The following is a 20,896-nucleotide window of genomic DNA, read 5'->3' on the forward strand; positions in this document are numbered from 1 at the left end:
AAATTTCTCTTTTTTTTTTTTTTTTTTTAATTCTTGTCCACGGCTAGTGAGTTTTAAATGAGAATTTTCTCCTGGCTGAACTTGACTTTGAGATCATACATATGGATTTATTCATCTTTCAGTATAACATATCAGGATGCTACACTGGGTTTGTATGCCAATATGTTCTTGCATCCTCTGTTTAACATTTCAGAGGTGTTAAGAAATGGGGCAATTATACCAACAATTAGCAAGAATCACATGAAAACAGCACGGTCAACAATCACATAAACATTCAATTGATATGGCAATCACCTGAAATCCAATTAGTGTGGTTACTTACAGTCCACATCCTAAGTGCTAAATAGTGGTACTTCAGCACTGTTCCCACAGTGGATGTTAGCTTAATAACTTCCAACCTCTTTGCCACCCAATTTTGACTGACAAGCTACTCAGAAAATCCCATCCATAACCACCTTTTGTTCTGAAGCTTTGTTAGTTGGACTAAAAGCCTTGTTATATAGCAAGAATATAGGAGTTCCCCTTCGTTCACAGTAACATGGGCCTATAGAAATTGTATTCAAATTTCCAATTTATCACTTAAAAAAATAAGAAATGCACTGTAGGGTGTTTTTTTTAATAGGCTTCATTACACACCATGTATTTTAATGGTTTTCTGCTTGATACTTATTTAATAAACTGCTCACAATTTGAGTTTTCAAGCTCAAATTTAACACAGAAATTTAATTTTTCCATTTTTTAAAATCACCTTATTAGCTAGCCAGTGGGTCTAAAATTTGCCATTCCTTTAGAACATTCATTGGATTATTTCATTGAATTATTAATATCTTTTCCCTCATTGATATGGCAATCATAAAAAGTTTCCATGTGTAGAAGCAGCATTTAGCAGAATTTGACAGCTCCATGGCAGCAAAAATGCAATCTGTGCTATGCAATGTAGATTCTTAATGCTCTGTATTAATTTATGGCATTTCAGGTTTGGTTTATTTTTTACACCGCCAGTGGAGATGGAGGAAAAGCACCTGCTTCCACATTACAGAGAAATTCTCTGGTCCACACTAATACATATAAATTGTATATGACTTTTTCTTCCTGTAGTTGTTTCCATTCAAGAGTAACCTGAAAGCGTCATGTGTAGGTGGCATGGCTGTGTTTCTGAACTGTGGAATACACAGATCTTACAGTACTGAAGAGTTATTTTAAAACTGTGATTTATGGTGTTTATAAAAGGCACCAAGGCCATGAAGGCCAGCACCCCTCCAAGCAGCTGCTCCTCACAGCTTCCATAAAGTATTTTTAACCAGGCGAGAGCAAAGCTGAGAAGTGCTCCATGTTATACAGAGCAGCATGTCACTCTTAACTTGCAATCACCAACACACAGAGCTGCCTCGTTTCATCTTCTATGGCTTCAGCTGCCAAAGCTGTCTGCAAGCACCAGCAACTTAGAAGGAGAGAGAAGCACCAGGCTTGCCCTACGAGACCTGATCCTCTCTGTAAGTCAAGCTGAGTTTACTGTATTTCTTCCTGCCAAAAGCACAAACTGTGGATGAGGTGCCTGATGCAAAATTGTGCTTTAAGCTATTAAGTGACCTCAAGGCAGCTGCAGCCATGGGCTGGGCTGCCAGTGCCAAGAGAAGCAACAGAAGCACCGTGCAGCTGAGGAACAAAGAAGTTACCCAAGACACAATTGCTCAAAGAAAGCACACGTTTTTGAATAACAGAAATGGCTTTAAATATAATCTTGGCTCAATAACATTAAGAATGTGCTTATAGGAAGTACATGGTGCGCCATACAGTGAGCGCTGTATATTTTAAAAGTCACACTGTATATTTTAAAAGAAAGGATGACAACACTGAACGTGTTGCAGAGAAACTTATAAAGGTTCTGTGTTTCATTCATGAAGTTACCTCTCCACCAAAAGGCTCAAAATCCCTGTGCTCAACATCAGGGAGCAATTGGCTTCCAAATCACCACAGTTCTCTCCATCTTTTCTCTTAATATTTGTTTTTTTTTTTTTTTTTTTTATTAACCTGTTTTTCACAATATGAGAATTGATTTTCCCTAGGAAGCTCCCCCGTGCTTTACCTCTTTAATTAAGACTCTTCAATTTTGTTGCCTCAAAACCAGGGTTTTTTTTTTAGTATACCTTTTTTTTTTTTTTTGCACTCCTGGATTTTGTCTTCTGATTCTCTTTCTTGTTCTTCCTCATTCCCTCAAATTGTTACTGAGAAATTTTTACTAAGAAATGACAAAATATTAAAAAATGAAAGATGTTCTTTGTATGCTGTTCTTGGGTGTCTACCAGAAAATTTTCCTACTTGCATGATAGTTTTAAAACTATCAGGCTAACTACACAAAAGTATGGCAAGGTTCTGGAACAGCAAGTTAAAATAATCAAATACACATGTGGAACTCATGCAAGTGAAAATAGATTATTTGTATTTCAAAAATAAGTGGCTGTGGGAAAAAAAAGATTTAAAAAGTAATTCACAGGAAGAAGATGAACTAGGATTCTACTTCTCAATTAGAATCCCAGAAAAGGGTTTTGAATCATGTGTTAAAAAATTGAGAATCATCTGAGGGTATTTCAACCCATGAAAACAGAAAACAGTCCCTTTCTTTACAAAATTCTACATCTGTGTTGATTATCTTAAAAGGGAGTAAGAGAATTTCAATAGTAATATCAATTTTACCATCCTATGTATGTTAGGTACATCCAGGAGACCAGTGACCTCTGCTGGAAAAGGGGGGTGAATTACCTAGCAAGGCTGTAGACTGTGCCTTTGCTGTACCATTCAGTCAACTTGGTACAGTTAGCCTTCCATTCACTTACAATTTTTTCCTTCAGTTTGTTTTCCAGACATTTTATCAATATAACTGCAACTCAAACGTGACATTCCATGAGGAACTTCAGCAGGGTCTCTGACAAAGCATTTAACAAAGTTTAGAGACGTGGTATGCTGAGAACATGCAATGCTCTCAAACTGGACATAATCACATGCTTTTTTCACCTTCACCTTCAGCTGCTTCCATTTCACAGTTGTTCTTTTTCCTTTTGCCTCTCATATACTGACATAGTAATCTGACACTGGAGACATTAGATGCATCTCTGCAGACAGAGCAGAAATAATATGACTGAATACCTTGGGTCAAAAAAAAAATTAACAGGAAGAGAAGGAGCAAGCGAGGGAAAACCAATTCCACTTTGCACTGCAAGCCTGGGCTCTGCTCCTACTTTAGGTACTCCTGTAGCACCCTGATAGCACCAAAGAAAAAGGTCTCAGGTAGGAGATCCAGTGGAGAGAATTGATTGCAGTCAGACTGTCAAAACACAGCTCTTGAGAACAGCCTTGTTTCACTTAATGATCAGATATACTTTAATGTAGACATTGTGGCAAGATAAACAAATTAGGATCTTTCTACAGTTACACAAGCAAAAGGCACTCCTGCAGACCATGCAGGTAAGATTCAGTAAGTGGATAAAATTTCTAGTGGACATCATTTAGCATAATTTATGAAAAGTATTATCTCATTTTCAGAAGAAAAATGAGAATCTTCTGCCATTAAATGCCAGCAGAAGCTACAGCTGATGAACACAGCTGAAATCCAAGTCATTTACAGATAAGCATGCAAAATTCTACTTACCACCATTACCGTGCTATTACTGCAAAACAGCACAAAAAAAAAATTATGCAGTTCTTGCCAATTCACTAACCACCAGCAAAAGCAATATAGATTATACAGTTGTTTTTTTATCCTCCAGTACCTAATGCTTATGCTCTCAGCAGACAGAATTACCATTTTCTGATGAAAAGGCCTGGAAAAGCAATGTGACAGCTACTTAGTGGCAGTGCTACAAAACAGTTTAAACAGGAAATAATGAATATCATATCCAACCAGAAGTGCTGGCTGATTTTAAAAACAGCAAAACGTATTTACACCAACTGGCATTTATCTGGAGAAGACCAGTATGTCTACACTTTCAAAAAATACACTAAACTCTTAAGGAAAGCCAGTCAGTTTTGGTTGTAAGAATACTTTAAGAACTGTAGGCAGAACACTACAGATGACTTCATGTTAGTCACCTAATAGACTGATGCAACAACATCCCAAAAGAAAAAATACCGTCTGCCTGCAGTTACTTCTTACGGCATCCTGAAGTCTCAGTACAGAAAATGGGGCAATTTCTTCCTTCCCAGTACCTGCCCAAAACCATTTGAAGCAAGACCTGACCAAATAGCCTGAAGTAGGACTAGAGATCTCCCAGATTTTGATCTCCTGTTGCAGAGACGCATAATGAGTCTAACAGGACAGAGAAAGATAGGAAAACAGCAACATTGCTTCAACTCACAAAGAGTCTTTTCCCTTCCCTTTGGGCTGAAGGTTCTGGAAAGTGGCTGTCCAGATCATTTGAACAGTTGATTCTTCTTCCACATCTTGGATGGACAAGGTCAGACAGTTGTCACTTTATTTTTTTCAGAGCACTTACATTCCTAGAGAATGTTAACATCAACTAAACAAATAGGAAATTCAATGTCACCTTAGACTATAGATCCTGACATAGCAGGGACTCATCAAAAAGAGCAATTAGAGGACAAATTAGCAGGTTTTTTTTTTTTTTTTTCCAACTGTCTGTGCAGAGATTCCCACTATTTCACCACAATAACATGTGCACTTAAATTATACATGCATCACTACACTATGCTTTAAAACATCCTCTCAAACACAAGTCTATTCCAAACTGTCTGCTTTGGACAAAGAAAAACATTTCTGCATTTTATATCCAAGCTTTCTATTCAGAAAAATAGTGAAAAGTCTCCTGAACCTAAGGGAAAAGTTTAGTTTCAATGTCTCTGTAGCATCGTGCATAGTTACCTCAAGATTGTAAAAAATTAAATAAAAATAAGCCATTGGACCTTCTGCATATATACTGCAAAGATTTCTGCACTAGCACAGATCACCATTTGCTTATTCTTGATGCAAAGATGCACTGCATGATGCACATTCAGCAGCATGCCAGAGCTGCTATACCAACAGGACAGAATGACTGTCATATTTGCACAGCAGAACCGATGCTTTCCAAAAATACTGCACGCACACACATAGCATAGTTAAGTCTGCAAAGATACTGCTTGACAATTCTGGAGTCTTAGATCTATGGCATCCTGGTCAGCATTGTTCCCCTGAGGAAACATAAGAAAGCTCCACACTTACTCAAAAGGAAGGAAAAGAAAAAAAAATAAAAAACCAGCAAAAAAGCAGGATTTTTCCAGAGGAACCCCAGAGAAATGGTAGCAAATGTCACAAACAATCTCAGAATCACGAAGATCCAGTTCCCCAGGCTTAACCATAAAGCACTTTTGCTCAGTGTATGAGTTCTGAAGTCTACAAGATATTAAGCAGAAATTTCATACTCTCCTTCAACCATACTACCCTGATACAATTTAGTTCTTTGTGCTGAATGAAACAATTACTCTTGGGGAAAAAAGCTGCTGGTGAGTCATCAAGGACTGCATCATAACACATCAGGGGAATAGAGAAGAGTTAAACAAGGTTTTTTAGGCAACCTTCCTTCTGCAAGTTAATAATGTTTGCAGATTTGAACTCTAACACTCTTTTAACTTCAAAAATAACTGAAGTTAATAATAGGTACTTTGTACTTTTTTTAAATACACTTATATTTTAAGTTTCTGTCACTTAAAATTTAAATTTCTGAACCAATTGCAACACCTCTCATTCTTACCTACTATCTCTAAGGTAAAAAAATTGGTACTCTTTATACATATTTTAAAAAGAAAAAATGAAGGTTTAACATGCCTGCACCTTACATATAAGAACAACTCACTAAACACGTCAAAATAATGCAGCATATAAACCGTTTTGTACTGCCTGTAAATATTATTCTAATTGCATTAATTTTACAGTAGGTCTACTCACATTACACTACTAGAAGGCTAATGTAGAGGACTTAGTCATTATTATTATGGCAGTATTTCAAGACAGCTGACTGTGAAGCACCAAATGATAAAGTTGTATGTTTTGAGTAAGCCTATTTTTGGTCCTCAGTTCAGTTGGAGATATTTACCGATACCTTAATTCCTCCTTCTCCTTGAACAAAGAAAACAAGAAAAAGAGGCTATCTGCCACAGGTAAAAGCATAACAAGACACAGAAATATCACTTAAAAGACACTGTACTTCTGCACATTGACTATTTGGATTGGGAAAGTCAGGGGCTTGGAACACCATATGGAAGGCTGGAAAGATTTCTTGTCAAGAACTAGTTTTCTTGGAAAGAATAAGAGGGACTGAGAAGGCAGCAGACTCTATAAAGGGTAGAACGACGCTGAAACTCAGAGTTACTGAAACAAATGCAAAATTCGTCCCAGGAACATTAGTCATGGGACTACATTCTCACCTACCTGTGGGGTGGAGATTTTTTGAAAGGATATCTTTTGGAATGCGCTCAGAGACAGAGGAAATTGTGGATGCTCAGCTACTTATCCCCATTTGAGGATCAGGGGATCAGCACTGGAGGAGTTGGAAGCTAGGTACATCAAAGAGCGTGCTTGTACACCAGTGTGCATGCAGTTAGAATTTGAGTTTTATCTATCAACATTTAATAACTAACAAATTTTTCAATTCAACAAATAGCATTCAGGAAGTATTTGTATTTAACAATCATCTTTGCAAAAGCTTATTCAAATTATCTTTGTTTACTCTTTAGCAACGCTTAAATCCTCTTCATCTTCCTGAAATACTGAACTTTGTTCAATTACCCAATTCTTCAACAATTGATTCATTGAAAGCTTCTTAAGAAAAGAAGTGAAAGACGGGAAAAAAACATTCCCTGACTCCATAATTTCTCTGTAGTTACAATGACAGTACCTCAAGAAAATGACAAACGCAAGCAGCTTTGATAGCTTGACCCATAGTTAAATGTCCTTTACACTAAACAGCACATAAAGCATAAAGAATACTCTTGGTCCAAGTCAGTGAAACATTCAAGACTGTACTTGAATCACTTTCTTGAATATGGCTTTTTCATCAAATCTGACTTAATATTCTCAAATATTCTAGTAGGTTTTGAAATAGCTCTTACACTTTCTTTTCATCTACTGCTCTAATTCAATGCAATTCTGACCACTGGAAGTGCCTTCAATATAGAGTAGTTACAAATTGATTCATTATCAATTAACCAGGTCAAGCCACAAAAACCTGACTCCCATCACTACTATTTCCATGTTTGTGAAACTTAGTTTAGCACAAGAGATTTATTTCTGGAATACAAGGTAACAGGATTCTACAAGAACAACCATCAGTATACAATTTTAAAACTGCTAAATTCTTTTAAAACTGCGTGTCCACACTTCTTAAAAACAGAAAGTATGATAGCAACAGAGTAACAATGCAAAAGAAAGGGAAGAAAGAAAAGAAAAAGATGTCACTGTCCCCAGGAACCATGTCTAGTCACGTTTCAGTCAGTCAGTCAGTCGAGGGTCATGTCATTATTTAGTTCTGTAGAAAAAACACAAGTACAAAAATGGTATCAAAAAGCAACATACCTATTTGCATTACAACAGCCTAAGTGATAAAGGCTTTTAACACATTCAGAAGAATAATATTCAGTATCATACATACGTCCTTTTTTAGAAAAGGGAAAGTGCCTCATTCCGAGCAGTGAGTTTAAGTGAGCAATTTTTCTATAGTATAGTGCTGATAAAAAATATTTGAAAAATTATTATTCTGGCATATTTTTCAACTTCCACGTAATTACTATTTTAAAATATTTTTGCACAGCAATAAGTTCACGATGCATACACATTAAACTTGAAGTTTTTTTTAAAAAGATTGAAGTGAATAAAAACAATGCAAGTCAATTCAGAAATCTGTCTTAAGAGGCATTTTCTAAGTTCTGAATTTTGCTTTTTAAACATCTCCCGTAACAGTTAAGAACGATATCAAGTACTCCTTTCACTTATCTCAGTAACCTTTACCAGTAGCCAAATCCTTAGTGAATTTGCAAATCCTGCACAATCATTTTTATGCTTTTGATGTTAGCACTGTTAGGAAAATTAGAAGCTAAGGCAATAATCTAGTTTTAGTAACAAAAACAACTGTTTAAAAACAGGAGAGTAGAGCTAATCATTTGATTCTTTCCCTCCCTCTCCCTTCCCCCATTAATACAGTGGACTAAGTAGCTTCTGCAGCCAATGGAAGTCCACCGTCTTGGAGTGATAACCAAAACTTTCCTCCCTGTACTCACTTTTCATCTATGACAGACTCTCAAACATTCTTCGTATTGTAGTACAGTGTAAAACACTAACCAAGTTTGACATTTTAAAGCAGAGAGCACCATCATGCATTCAGTTTCAGTTTTTAAATATCCCAAAACATAAAAATAAATACCATTAGCCTGGAATCAAAACACAATCCTAAATTATCTATGTTTCGCAAAATGCATGATTTTTCCTAAAGTCACCTGATAGGTAATTACCATTAGAAAGAGTCAGGGCTTTATTCCTACTTTGTGAATGCAGAATCACAGAGTTGTAGGGGTTGGAAGGAACCTCCAAAAGCCATCAAGACCAACCCGCCTGCCAAAGCAGGCTCCCTACAGCAGGTGAATACATCTGGCATCAGCTTCCTTCTACAGGATCCTATATATTATCAGTAAAAAGTAATTAAAAAAAAAAAACACACACACACACACTCTTCTCTTTATTTGAGCATATTTATAGATTAAGACTGGGACATGTCTTCAGATTCAGTCCCTCTAAACTCAAGTTCTAGACTATAAATAATTCTTTGGTCTGTTTTCTTATCATTCAGACAGTTAGATAACCTTCACAACATGAACAGTAATGCTTTCTCTAATGCAAATATTCTCTCCTACTACATCCAGGAATTTCTCACTAAATCCAAGAATTCTCTCAATTCTTAACAACTTCTTTGCATAGCAAGCAGTTAACTACCTGGAAACTCTAAATCACTTTCAGTCCAGAAAGCCAATCTTACAAGTAATAGGCAGTGTCATCTTCACTCAGGACACAACTGCAGCCTGCAATTATTTTTTTCAGGAATTAACATTTTCTAAGGTTTATTACTAACTTTGGATGTTTTTATCATATCTATACTTTTATAGTAAAAAGTAGGGGTTTTTTTTTTGCAATCAAGACAGGATTGATATTACATTACACTTCAAATCAGACCTTCCCCTATAGTGACAGAAAGATTTAGTCTTATTATTAGAAGTTAAAAAAAAAAAAATCACATTTAAGAAAAAACTTTGTAAATAAAAATAAAAACATGGGTATGAATTACATTCACTGGAACTGACAATTTTTATGTTTCAGAAGAGTTTTAGCTCGAATTCCATGCAGACAGATTTGTTTTTTTTCTTTTTAAGTCATACATAAAAAGACCTTCAGAAACTGCTGCTTATCAAAAGAGAAACACAGAAGTCCTTAGGAAAAGAAGGAGAACCATGCAGGTGAAGTCTTTTTGACTCCTAGGTCATGGAAAATACCCACACACTGAAATGACAAGGTGTGAAACTTCCACATAAAACACTGATGTGAAGAGAGTTGGGATTTCAAGTGATGTTTTTAGAATGAGAAAGGGAGGGGAAAAAAAGAGAAAGAAACAACTGCTTTTTTTTTTTTCCCCCTCCAGCAGTAGAAATCTGGTTACTGAAGTTATCTGGATCCATACTCTTAATGGCCTATTAAAAAAGTAATATGCAAACTTGAATCTTGAATCAAATCAATGTTTCATAAGAACAAATGAGTTACAGTTCCTGAATTCTATAAAACTTCCATATACGAGCTCTGCCATTTTTTATTGGCCATGTCATTAACTAAAATATTTAAACTTAGCACTTCAAACATTTGCCTCACCACACATTCTGCAGTATCTTCTTCACCATCACACATTCCAGCTACTTCTGATATTTGAGAGTTCAGATCCAGTCCCAGATTACTAAAGTTTTTTTGGTTTAACTTAGCAACATTCCCACAGCCATTTTATTTACCCCTCCCTTCATCTGTCCTTTCCAGGGCTAAACTCTGCATCCTTAATGAATATCACACTCAGGCATGTGTTTGTACTGAAAGAAAGACACACACAAGCTAGTCTCTGTTACAATGTTTATTTTTCCAATACTCTTTCAGTTAGACCTGATACTTTTATGTACATAAAGTGAATGTTTCTATGAACATCCAGATTGTTGTTAGTTGTTTCATATTTGTAGAAACATTAAAAAAATAAAGATTTCTTTACTAAAATAAAAGTTTGTGTATATAAGCATACATACATACACACACACACACGCACACCATAAGTTAAATCTATTTCTAGTTATCAACTAACTTGAAATTTAAAATTTATCGTGATACAACTTCAAAATGCTTTGCTTCCAACGACTTCAAATGATTGAACTTCAGCTTACACAACCACTCCGACTGGGTACTCACCTACTTAGTAGGTTCTCTGACGTTTGTTAGATTCCTCTGTGGGGGAGTCTGCCAACCTTACTTTAAGTCTGACACCATTCACAATCTTGCCATGTAACGCAGTTATGGCCTCACTGGCACTTGCTCTGTCTGCAAATTTTGCATAGGCCACATTTTTTCCAGCCACAAGATAAACTTTTATTAAATTTCCAAAACGACTGAAAAAAAAAAGAAAAAAGAAAAAAAAGAGTTCATGCGTTTTGCTGCAGCACTGACACCTATCATCTAATCTCAACTCTATGGAATTTGATAGCTGCAAATTCTATATTCTCACACAAATGCTATACTATCTTCTGTTATCCTCCTTGAAAAGTCCTAGTTTTCATTCCCTTCTCTAGAATTCTGCACAAGAATGGAAATAAGCCCAGGAGTCTGTAGGCAAAGTCTTCCATGGAATATTACAATAGAACTACAAGCATTACGTATTCTTTTAGGATCACTAAGGCTCATCTATGAAATAGGCACACAGTAAATATTAAACAAACGAAGAAAACCTCACCCACCCCAAATAAAAACCAACAGACAATTGCAAATGCATCTGAGACAATTCACTCACTTCTCATTTAAATGAACTTGTTCAGCTGTGATTCATCTTTGAAAAGGTCTTGCTGAAATGACTCACAAAGCAAAAGCTGAAGTTTCACAGAAAAACTAAATCCTCAGGAGATTCCTAGACAGTTCCTTAGCAAGTTTGAAGTGAAAGTCTACTTCATACTGAAGTTATATAAGTATCAAGACCAGAAAGTCCAGTACATTAAAAAGGTACATCTTTAGAACTCTAACAGTAGTGCACATCATTTCTTTTTCCATCCTTGGACTTAGAAAATACTTCGGGTTTCCAGATAATTGCTGCAAATGCCAGCTATCAGAAAAGATAAATGTACTTTTCAACAGCATAGTAAAAATAAGCAATCACACCACTGGTGAACAGCTGAACTGTGGATTTGACTTAAAGATGTCAAGAATTGTCAATTAAGACTTCGTTTCTCATATGAGAGTAGTGTGAAATGACTGCTGAAACAGCATAAATAAAATGCAAACCATCAAAACCTACCTGGAAGATATCTCCCTAAACTTACCCTCCTTAAATTACTGTGGAAATTTACCAGAATACTTTAATTCCTCATGGTAATCTTGTACAAGAAAATGACAAATTAATTAAGCTACAATAACAGGAAATACTATGTTCTTGGTTAAATAATTTTTATGAGACCAGAAATTTCACTTCTGGTTACATTTATTATAAACCTACTGCACTGGTATTCCATTAGATGCTTGTTTCAAAAGCAGCCATTATTTACTGATCCTTTCTTATTTTTTTCTTGAAATAGTTCTCCTGATGGCAACTTTTTTTTGTTTTGTTTTTTATTTTCAACATTTAAGTACTCCACTGTTAGGAAAAACACTTATCTGTACATGAAACCTTACCAGAAAACATCCTCCAGTATAGTCACAGGTAAAGGATGAGGATGGAAAAGTATGAAAAGCCTTTCCTTCACAGAAGTGTCAGGTGGAACTTTTTTTTTGGGTGGTGGAAGCAAAGCATCAGTTTGGGGCTGAAGTAATGGTGAGCCAGAGGTTCCTCCAAATGCCTGCTGAAACAGGAGAAAAAAATAATAAATCAACTACAAATCGATTCTAGGAGAAAAAACAGCATCACTTCATCTTGTTCAGAATTTTTGTTCTTACTACAGGACACAGATAAGCTCTAACAGAGAATTTGAATCTTAGTTCATTTGTTTACTTTATTTACTTCATTGAATTGAATAACAAAGAAATAAGGTCAGACATTTAAGGGGAATTAAAAAAACAACCCACACACAAATCAACCAGAGGTATTTCTTAAATATGTAGCATCTCAAGGTATTACAGAAGGAAGCAGTGCTCTTTACTGACACATCCGGAGTTTCTTAATTCAAAGAAAATGACTATTAACAGCATCCATCATATTGACTTACAGGAGGTGTCCTATACTGCTGAACAATTGCGTTATTATTTCGCAACACTGAGGTCATGTGTGCTGTTACCAGCTGTGTTGCCATTTTTCTGATGAGGCTGCAAGAAGTGACAATAAATTGTTTTAAAGCAAGAACTGTGTTAGTTAACTTCAGCAAGAGGAAAATAAAGATCTTACTAGATGCACATGAAGATATAAAAAAAAAAAATCATCTGCAAACTCAAGTACATAATTAAAAAAAGAGGCTCGCATAACACTCTAAACTCAATCTGAAAGCATACATTCTACCAGGAACCCACTGAAAAAACTCAATTCTACATAGAGACAAGAAACTCCCTTGCTTTTTCCAAAACTATAACAAAAAAAGAAATATTAACTCTACAGAACCCTTAACTTCATATGAAAGGTGCCAACGTAGCAGAAGAGACAGAAGTTTCTTTTGTTTTTTAAAAGAAAGAAAAGCACAGGGATTCAAATCAGAAGACAGAACATTAGCAAAGGAAGTTCATTTCTAGCTCTCATTCTCCAGTACTCTTTCCTTTGTTCTGATGGGGGATAAGAAAAGCAATTGCACGTTTACACAGATTCACAGCCTATGTTTTAAGGCCATGAAATCATAGAAGAGTACTGAAGAGGAAAAGACGACATTTGCTAGAAGGATACTAGCATTGAACGTTTTAAAGGTTACATCAGGTATAACACTTCTGAAGTGAATTTTCCCATCATGGCTCTGCACAGCACTGTTTTTTTTAGTATCCCAGAACAGCTTTGATGTCTCAAATAGCTCGATTTCCTTCCTGAAGGAATCTGAAGTATTCACTACAGGAAGACATGTAGGTTACTTCCAACTTCTACCAGCATTCAGATATTTAGGTTTGAAATAAAACCTGGCAATCCTTCTACAAGTGCAAGAATCAGATCCTGAGATTTATTCTGCCTGTGTGTTTCACAAGGCCGCTGTCTGCAGCACTGCAAACACTGCTAACAGATCAAGTAAGCAATAACTGCTTTAAATACAAAGCCTCAAAAATACAGAGACACCCTACTTATTACAGGAACCTTTAAGGATTCTTGCCATGTTTCCTAACATGTCTTAAGAATATATATTTTAATCTTTCTTCAAATTAATCCCTCTTAATTCAAGATATTCAAATTCAAAAAAAAAACAAAAACAAAAAAAAACACACCAAGTGTGAAACTAATTTAGTAACACCACTGTTATCTTTTATTAATAATGATTTTATTATTATTTATTTATTAAATAATAAAATATAATAGTTTTGCTCTCGAGAATACAACTTACCAGTTTTCCTAAGTATCAGTACTTACTCTGAACTATCATTCCCATCTTCTAGAAAAATGACAGTTAATCTGTTTCCAGGAGGATACTCAAACCCATGTAGCTTATACTTGGCATATATAGCTGATGCAGCTGTACTGTACTGAATCACAGCATACCCTACAAATACAACACACACGGTTCCAGTGCTTTACAAACAAATCTTAAGAACAAGATGTTCTCATGTAAAGAAGTAGGATCAAACTACAAGTTAGTCATGGATGCTACAAAATTCCTAAGTCTCTTTACCACACAGTACATTTCTTACTAGCAACATTAATATTATTTGTGAAATAAGCTTCCATGAAATTAACTAGTGACAAATCAGCTATGTTTATATTAATTTCAAAAGCTAGAAAAACAGCAACATAAGACATGTCTTCTTGCCTAACTCTTCGAATGATACTCTTAAAATACAATTATTCCAACAGCAGCACTGTAAAGTTACATTGTAACTGAATCATTTCTATTTCACACTGTGCAGGGCTCCTTTGTGGTTGTTTTTTTTTTTTTTTTTTCATCTATAGCAAAAGAAGAACACTGAAACCAAAACAATCCTTCCCATACAAAAGAAGTTCTGTTTTGGAATGATTTCATCTCATTTACTCATATCAGCTTTTTACACACCACACACTCCCACGCACCAAACTACTTCATGATGAGAACTCAAATGATCTAGTTTTAATGTCCTATAAACAGATGTCTAATCTACAGTTTTTTTTTCTTTCCATTACGTCCAGAACTATTAACTTCACTTGACCAAAATAATGATTCTCAGGGATTCGATTATGTTCCTACTTGAGATTCTATTAGCCTTAAATATAATTACTTTATTGGGGTTTTTTTTGTGAACAAGGGTTCAATCAAAACTGAATTTTTAGTCTTAGGCAATGGTAGTACGAACCACTGACGCAAGAAAAAGCCAATTGTTTCTTGTAACTACTGTATTTTGCAGTACAAATGAATTGAGGCACAGCTAAAAAAAAAATGTGCTCTTTATAGAAGAAAGAAGATTTTTGTAATTTTACTTACCATTATTAGTATGAGGATCTCGCTGAACATCACAATACTCCAGTCCTGGGACTAGATCAAAGAGGGCAAACAGCTGTTCTTGGATAAAAGGAAGCCGTGATACCACTGACAGACGTTTGGAGACTGACTCCTGAATTCTGGTCTCATTTTTTTCAAAACTACAAAACTCTGGCTGAGCACCTCAAGAATCAACACAAAAATAAACAATCAAGTCCATTATAATAAGCATGCCTTCAATTCATATGTAGTTTTCACTCAAATTTCAGAAGCAATCTAAGTGAATTAGACACCAAAAGTCATACGCATTTTTCATGAATGCAGGTCTTGAAATAAGTCAGGCAACTAGACCAAAGCATGCCATAAGAGCATGGAATTGAAACGTCCACCTCATTTCTAACTCAAACATCCAATTTACCAGCTGTAAAACTAGGCTTCCTTTAGACTGCCTTCTTTCAAACTGCCCTCAGATTGTGATTACAAATAACTTTCAGTATAAAAAACAGTGACTTACAAAATGGAAATACATTTCCTCTTGGTTCTTGCCTTGCATTATTGCTATAATATTCATGTTCAAAAGATTCAGGTGACTTATTTTTCGGTTCAGCCAAAATGGCTCGGTAGCCTGAAAGAAACCATCACAAATATTGCAACATCTCAGCATACTTAAAATATTTCTGAATGTATCTGCATTCTCTAAATATCTCATTCAACAACACTTTACTCAGAAAAAACACCAAGCGCTGTCATTTAACATGTAACTCTTGCAAGTTGGCATAATCAATGATGTGGAAGTTAACTTGTGAAAGCGTCATATGTGAAACATGTTAAGTGCAAGTGAGCCTACTTACTCTGTGGGTGACCATGCATCAGTACCTAAAATGACTGGGGCATGTCCTTGTGAATAACCTAATTGATATTCAAAGCCATCTGGATGTGCTTCCAGACAAGGCAAACTCCAGAAGTCTCCTCCAACCTCAACCATTCTGTGATACTTGGCAGGACTTGGAGGCGCTCCAGAAGCAATCAGATGATGTTTCACAGAACTGTAATAACAGCTGCTCATAGATGTTTTGTGTTGATCTACATTCTGTTTATCAATAGTTTAGGTATTAAGTAGGTATTAACTCTTAGGCTATCAAATCCATTTCATTTCAAACTCAAATCATAAAGGAAATGAACTGCTAATAAATATCACTCATTTTTGTGAGTATTCTTGCATAGAGATAACAATTGTTCAGAACTTCTTACGATACACCAGGCATATTACTTAAAAAAAAAAAAAAAAAAAAAAAAAGACCAAAAAACTCCCACACAGCAACAACAACAAAAAAAAGGAATAACAAAAAACCTAAAGCTACATTGTCGAAGTGTTTAATATTTAATAAGTGAAGGAGGTTGGACTGGAAAAGTGCTGATATATTTCTCCAAAAGCATCTCTACCAGCTGGGCAGGTCCAGTCCCTCAGCCCTCTCCTCACAGGTCATGCACTTTATCAGCCCTCCATTGGATTTACTCCAATTCCTTAACAACTGTTTGGTACCAGGGCATAAATGACAAATGGTTGATCATAAAGTGGGCAAAGTCTTAGTTTCTGCAAAACATTAAACCTGATATTAAATGGAATGGGGGGAAAAAAAAAAAAAGGAAAAAACAAACTACCTAAGAACAATTTTAGGCTAAATTTATTCACAACAAATTTATTATTTATGGATTATATTTGATAAATAGTATATGTTTGATTAAAAACATATTCCCATACATATATCTAAAAATGAGGTTGCCCTGGGTATGAAATCTAAGTGAGAATATCACCTGATTAAAGACCAACGCTATCAATTTCTACACTCTTTTCACTGATCTTCCTTGCAGGGGCTAGTGATACAAGGACATTGTTAGGTGAATGTTAGTAATACTATTTTTATTTGCAATAGAACTTTAGTCTCAAGATGTATTTACACACCATAAATAATTTACCTGCAAGCAAACGTAAAAATTAAAGGTATATTAACGATGGTACACATTTATCGTGAAAGATTGTAACAAGTTCAATCAGATTCTTACTTCGATCACACTCCTCAATTGCTCGGGCAGCTTGCGATGGTTTTAAGTACCTCACATAGCCCAAACCTTTGCTTTCTCCAGTAGTCTTGTTTTTAATAATGCTGCAATACTCAATGTCGCCATACATCTAGAACAATTAAGAAATGTATTAATTCACAACATTTGAAAACGCATTAAAGTTCCACGATTTAAGCTCCTCTGAAAAATTAAGAAAAAAGCTGACAGTGAATTAGCACCTTAAACTTCTCTCGCAGGTCTTCCTCTGTATAGGTCTTTGGTATCATAACAAAGATTCGTGTAAGCTCCTCATCTTCAACATCTCGGTGGCTTCCAGAAGCTCTTGACTGCGCAATAAATACCTAACAAAAATTACATAAACGTTAATTACTGGAAAAAGAGTCCTAGCCACATCCCAAGTTAGTTTTTAAGCAAATCTTTACATATCTCACTCACATTATACAGATTTCCTAGTAAGAAAAAGAACATCTCTGATCACAAACGCACCTGCAACAGAAGACCTGTAAGTACAGGACATGCAAAATGGTCTCTCAAGCAGGACAAAGGGCAGCACAAGTGTCCAATGGGGTTAACGCAGCATGGCAAGGAAAATTAAAGCCTGGTCCAGTAACACTGCCAGCGCCACAGAGGGCATCTGCCATAGCAGCAAATGCTTTATTGCAACTGGTTAGCCCTGGTATAGTAGTCTTAACAAGAATGAAAAGAGTACACAAACTGAAATAAATGAGATGCAGGGGGAAATTGGCAGCTTTGGTTTCCAGCCACAGCCTGCAGGTAGCACTCACTTAAGCACGGCTTCTCAGACCTGCAGCTGAGAATATCTTAGTTCTCAAAACAAGCTTTACCTAAAAACTGCATCCTAGAAGATGGCAAGAAGGCAAGAAAAAAAATAAAATAAAATAAAATAAAAAGTAACAAACTTCAAAACAAGCTCCTTGTGCAAAAGCAACAACTAGTTTCACAGAAATCTGGAATTGTTTTTGTAATGGTCATGCAGGAATATAAGGAAAACAGCTCAGATCCCCTGACTTCTAACAGCAAGTTTCTCAAGAAAGACTTTGTTAACTGCTTATCTTTCCCCACAGTAAAGTGCATGGAATCTTCACTGTTCAAAGTCGCTCAAATTTAATCATTATCTGAGGAACGCAAAAACAATTCAAGAGGCTGAAACTTAACATCAAGTTCCATAGATTTAAAAACGCAAAGAGCTTGTGAACAAGATACAAAGCCCGCATAAAGCACTCTTGCAAAGGCAGTTTTATTTATCCGTGCCAATCCTGTTTAAAGCACCTAAAATACATTCCCTCGGAATATTTTGCAGGCATTAAACGTTTCAATAAAGCGATAAAAAATAAACAGGATAGATTTCAGGCACTGCATTTCGCCCAAGCCCGCAGCAGCTCTCATGACCCAGTGGGGCCGAAGGCAGTAGCCGGGCAGCCCGCAGGGCTTCGCGAGCTGTGGCCCTCCCGCCGTGCCGGGATGGATGCGGGCTGAGAAGGCGGCCCGAAGGCTCCGGCCCGGCCGTACCTTGATGGGCTTGGTGTCGGGGGCCAGGCTGCGGCCGTGCATCTCCTCCATGGCCCGGCAGGCCTGCGAGCTGCGGGCGAACTTGATGAAGGCGATGCCTCGGGACTCGTTGGTGCGCTTGTCGCGCAGCAGCCAGATGTTCTGGATGTCCCCGAACGGAGCGAAGCGCTCCCGAATCAGCGCCTCGCCCGCGTCCTTGCCCAGCACCACGAAAACGCGGCTGTTGGGAGGCTCGTCCAGGCACTCGGCCGACAGCCGGAACCCGCTGCTCTCCTCCATGGCGGGGCCGCTGCTCGGCTCGCGGGCCGTAGAGGAGCGCTGGCTCTGCTCGGGGACGGGCGAAGAGCCGCCGCCCGGCTCCTTCCGCCGGGGAGACAACATGGCCGCACCCCGCCCCCAAGCCGCGCCACGTCCCCGCGCGGGCCGCTGGGACAGCGCACAGAGCCCGCTACCTCCTACACCCCCCAGAAAGGAGGGCGTAGTGTTTAGTCCCGTCCCTCGGATCTGCCGTACACCAATCAGAAGAGAAGGCGCGGAGATTTTCTCTTCGCGATTGGACGCCTCTTCGTGACACCTGCCCCGCTGGCAGGGCTGAGGGCCGCGCGAAGGAGGGACCCAGGCGGGGTGGGGTGCAGTGGGTGGTGGCGTGCCGCTTCGTCTGGCTCGTGCCGCCAGCTATAGGCGCTTGGTGCGGCTTCCTCTGAGAAAGTCCTTAGCTAAGGTTTGGTTAGCTTCTCTGTGCGTAAGGGTGCTGTCATTGCTTGACCGCCCAGCTAAAAGGCTAAAATTTAAAAATGGGCCTCTTGAAGGAACACAGCCTGAGTACAACTCTTGTTTTGGGGTGTCCCTGGGGTGTTGTTTCTTTTTTGGTTTGTTTTTAGTTTTCTGTTTTTTTGCTTTTGTTTTTCGTATTGTTTGGTATTTTTTATTCAGACTAGCTTTTTCTACTAGTCAACTCTGCAGATTACATGTAGGAGGAAAAAAAACACTTCTATGTTTCTAGATGTTTGGTACCTGCCCAGCAGCTGTGTTAGCAATTTAAACTTCAGTTGTTTTATAAATGGATGAAAAAAATAAATGGACAAAGGGAGGGCAACTGATGTCATCTACTTGGGCTTGTACAAGGCCTTGGATGTGATCCCACATCACATCCCCATCTCTAAACTGGAGATGCAGATTTGAAGGCTGTTTGGTAGATAAAGAATTGGTTGGGTGGTTGCAGCCTGAGGGTTGTGCTCCACAGTTTTATGTTCAAATGAAGGCTGGTGATGAGTGGCATCCCACAGAGGTCGGTTCTGGGACCAGTACTCCTTAAAATATTTATGATTGACATAGATGATGGGACTAAGTGCAGCTTCCAAGTTCGCAGATGCCAGCAAGCTGAGTGGTGCCACTGACGCAATAGAAGACACAATAGAGAGACACCATCCAGAGGACCTGGACAGGCTTGAAAAATGTGCACTCAAGAACCTAATGAGGTTCCACAATGTCTTGCACTTGAGTTGGGGCAGTGCTGGGTATGTGTACAGACTGGGAGAAGAACTCGGAGCTCCTCCCCAGTACTGTTTTGGGGAAGAAACATTACCTTAGAAGAGAATTGTTTGAAAGGCTAACTTTTACTAAGATAAATGGCAAAACCCTGATGTGGTAGTTGAAGACTTTTTAAAGATGGTCTCTAGACAAGAGAGAAAGAGAGAAAGAAAGAGAGGGAGGGAGGACCGAATACTATCTTCTTGGCTAAATCCACAACTCCCTTTTGTATCCATACTTAAATGAGCTTATGTCATAGTGTGATTTGATAACATTGATTCTGCATCTTTGAATGCTGTACTTGAATATTTCCCACCTGGCATGCCATCATCAATACAATTCTAAATTATCTTGAATATAGCAAAACATTGTTCCATTATTGCTTTTGAGATTTCAGATATCTTGATTCTAATTGCATTATTTAGAAGTTTTATTGATTGCATTCTTATGTGCCCTATTACTGCAATTATATATCTACACTTAGATTAGACCTTGTATTTTTCAGACCCTTCTGGTATTGCTTTAACAATTAAGCCATTCTTTTAAATTAATCTATTTGGATTTTTTTGAAAGGGTGATACAATACATTTTGTACTGGCATACAAAAGTGTCCATGGTAAAGACACTTTTAGAGTGTCTAGAGTGTCTAAGGAGTTTTTGCAAAGTAACACATCAGAATTGTGGTGTGGATATTGCTGTTGGTTTGTGGGGGGTTTTTTCAGTTTGGTTTGGTTTTGTTCTTTATCATCTTTCCTTGTCCAACCCTATGATTTTGAACATGTAGCACATGAATATGTAGCTATTATTTACTGAAGCACACTTACAATAACGTTTGTGAAAACAGTCTTCACATGTTCTGCATTCCTTATTACAACATTTTCCTACCTAGTATACATTTTTCAGGATATTGCCATTG

At 37.3% G+C, this 20,896-nt stretch overlaps 1 protein-coding gene across 2 annotated transcripts; it reads right to left on the minus strand.

Moving 5' to 3' along the window:
- Window positions 1–7,236: 7,236 nt before the first annotated feature.
- On the minus strand, window positions 7,237–18,898 carry RBM45 (RNA binding motif protein 45). 2 transcript variants are annotated; one of them, XM_085228582.1, is made up of 10 exons: window positions 18,451–18,898; window positions 17,139–17,261; window positions 16,903–17,029; window positions 15,353–15,463; window positions 14,842–15,021; window positions 13,800–13,929; window positions 12,472–12,568; window positions 11,942–12,105; window positions 10,475–10,671; window positions 7,237–7,517 (listed from the first exon to the last, which is right to left on the minus strand). In XM_085228582.1, exons 1-9 carry the CDS (start codon window positions 18,829–18,831, stop codon window positions 10,479–10,481), a joined length of 1,506 nt encoding a protein of 501 aa, XP_085084708.1. In that variant the 5' UTR covers window positions 18,832–18,898; the 3' UTR covers window positions 7,237–7,517; window positions 10,475–10,478. The 2 variants fall into 2 exon arrangements, with proteins under 2 accessions (XP_085084708.1, XP_010711865.3); XM_010713563.4 differs by having other exon boundaries at window positions 11,942–12,108; window positions 18,451–18,896.
- Window positions 18,899–20,896: the final 1,998 nt, after the last annotated feature.

This window comes from Meleagris gallopavo, chromosome 7, assembly GCF_905368555.1.
Source record: "Meleagris gallopavo chromosome 7, MGAL_WU_HG_1.1, whole genome shotgun sequence".
Lineage (NCBI taxonomy): Eukaryota > Metazoa > Chordata > Aves > Galliformes > Phasianidae > Meleagris > Meleagris gallopavo.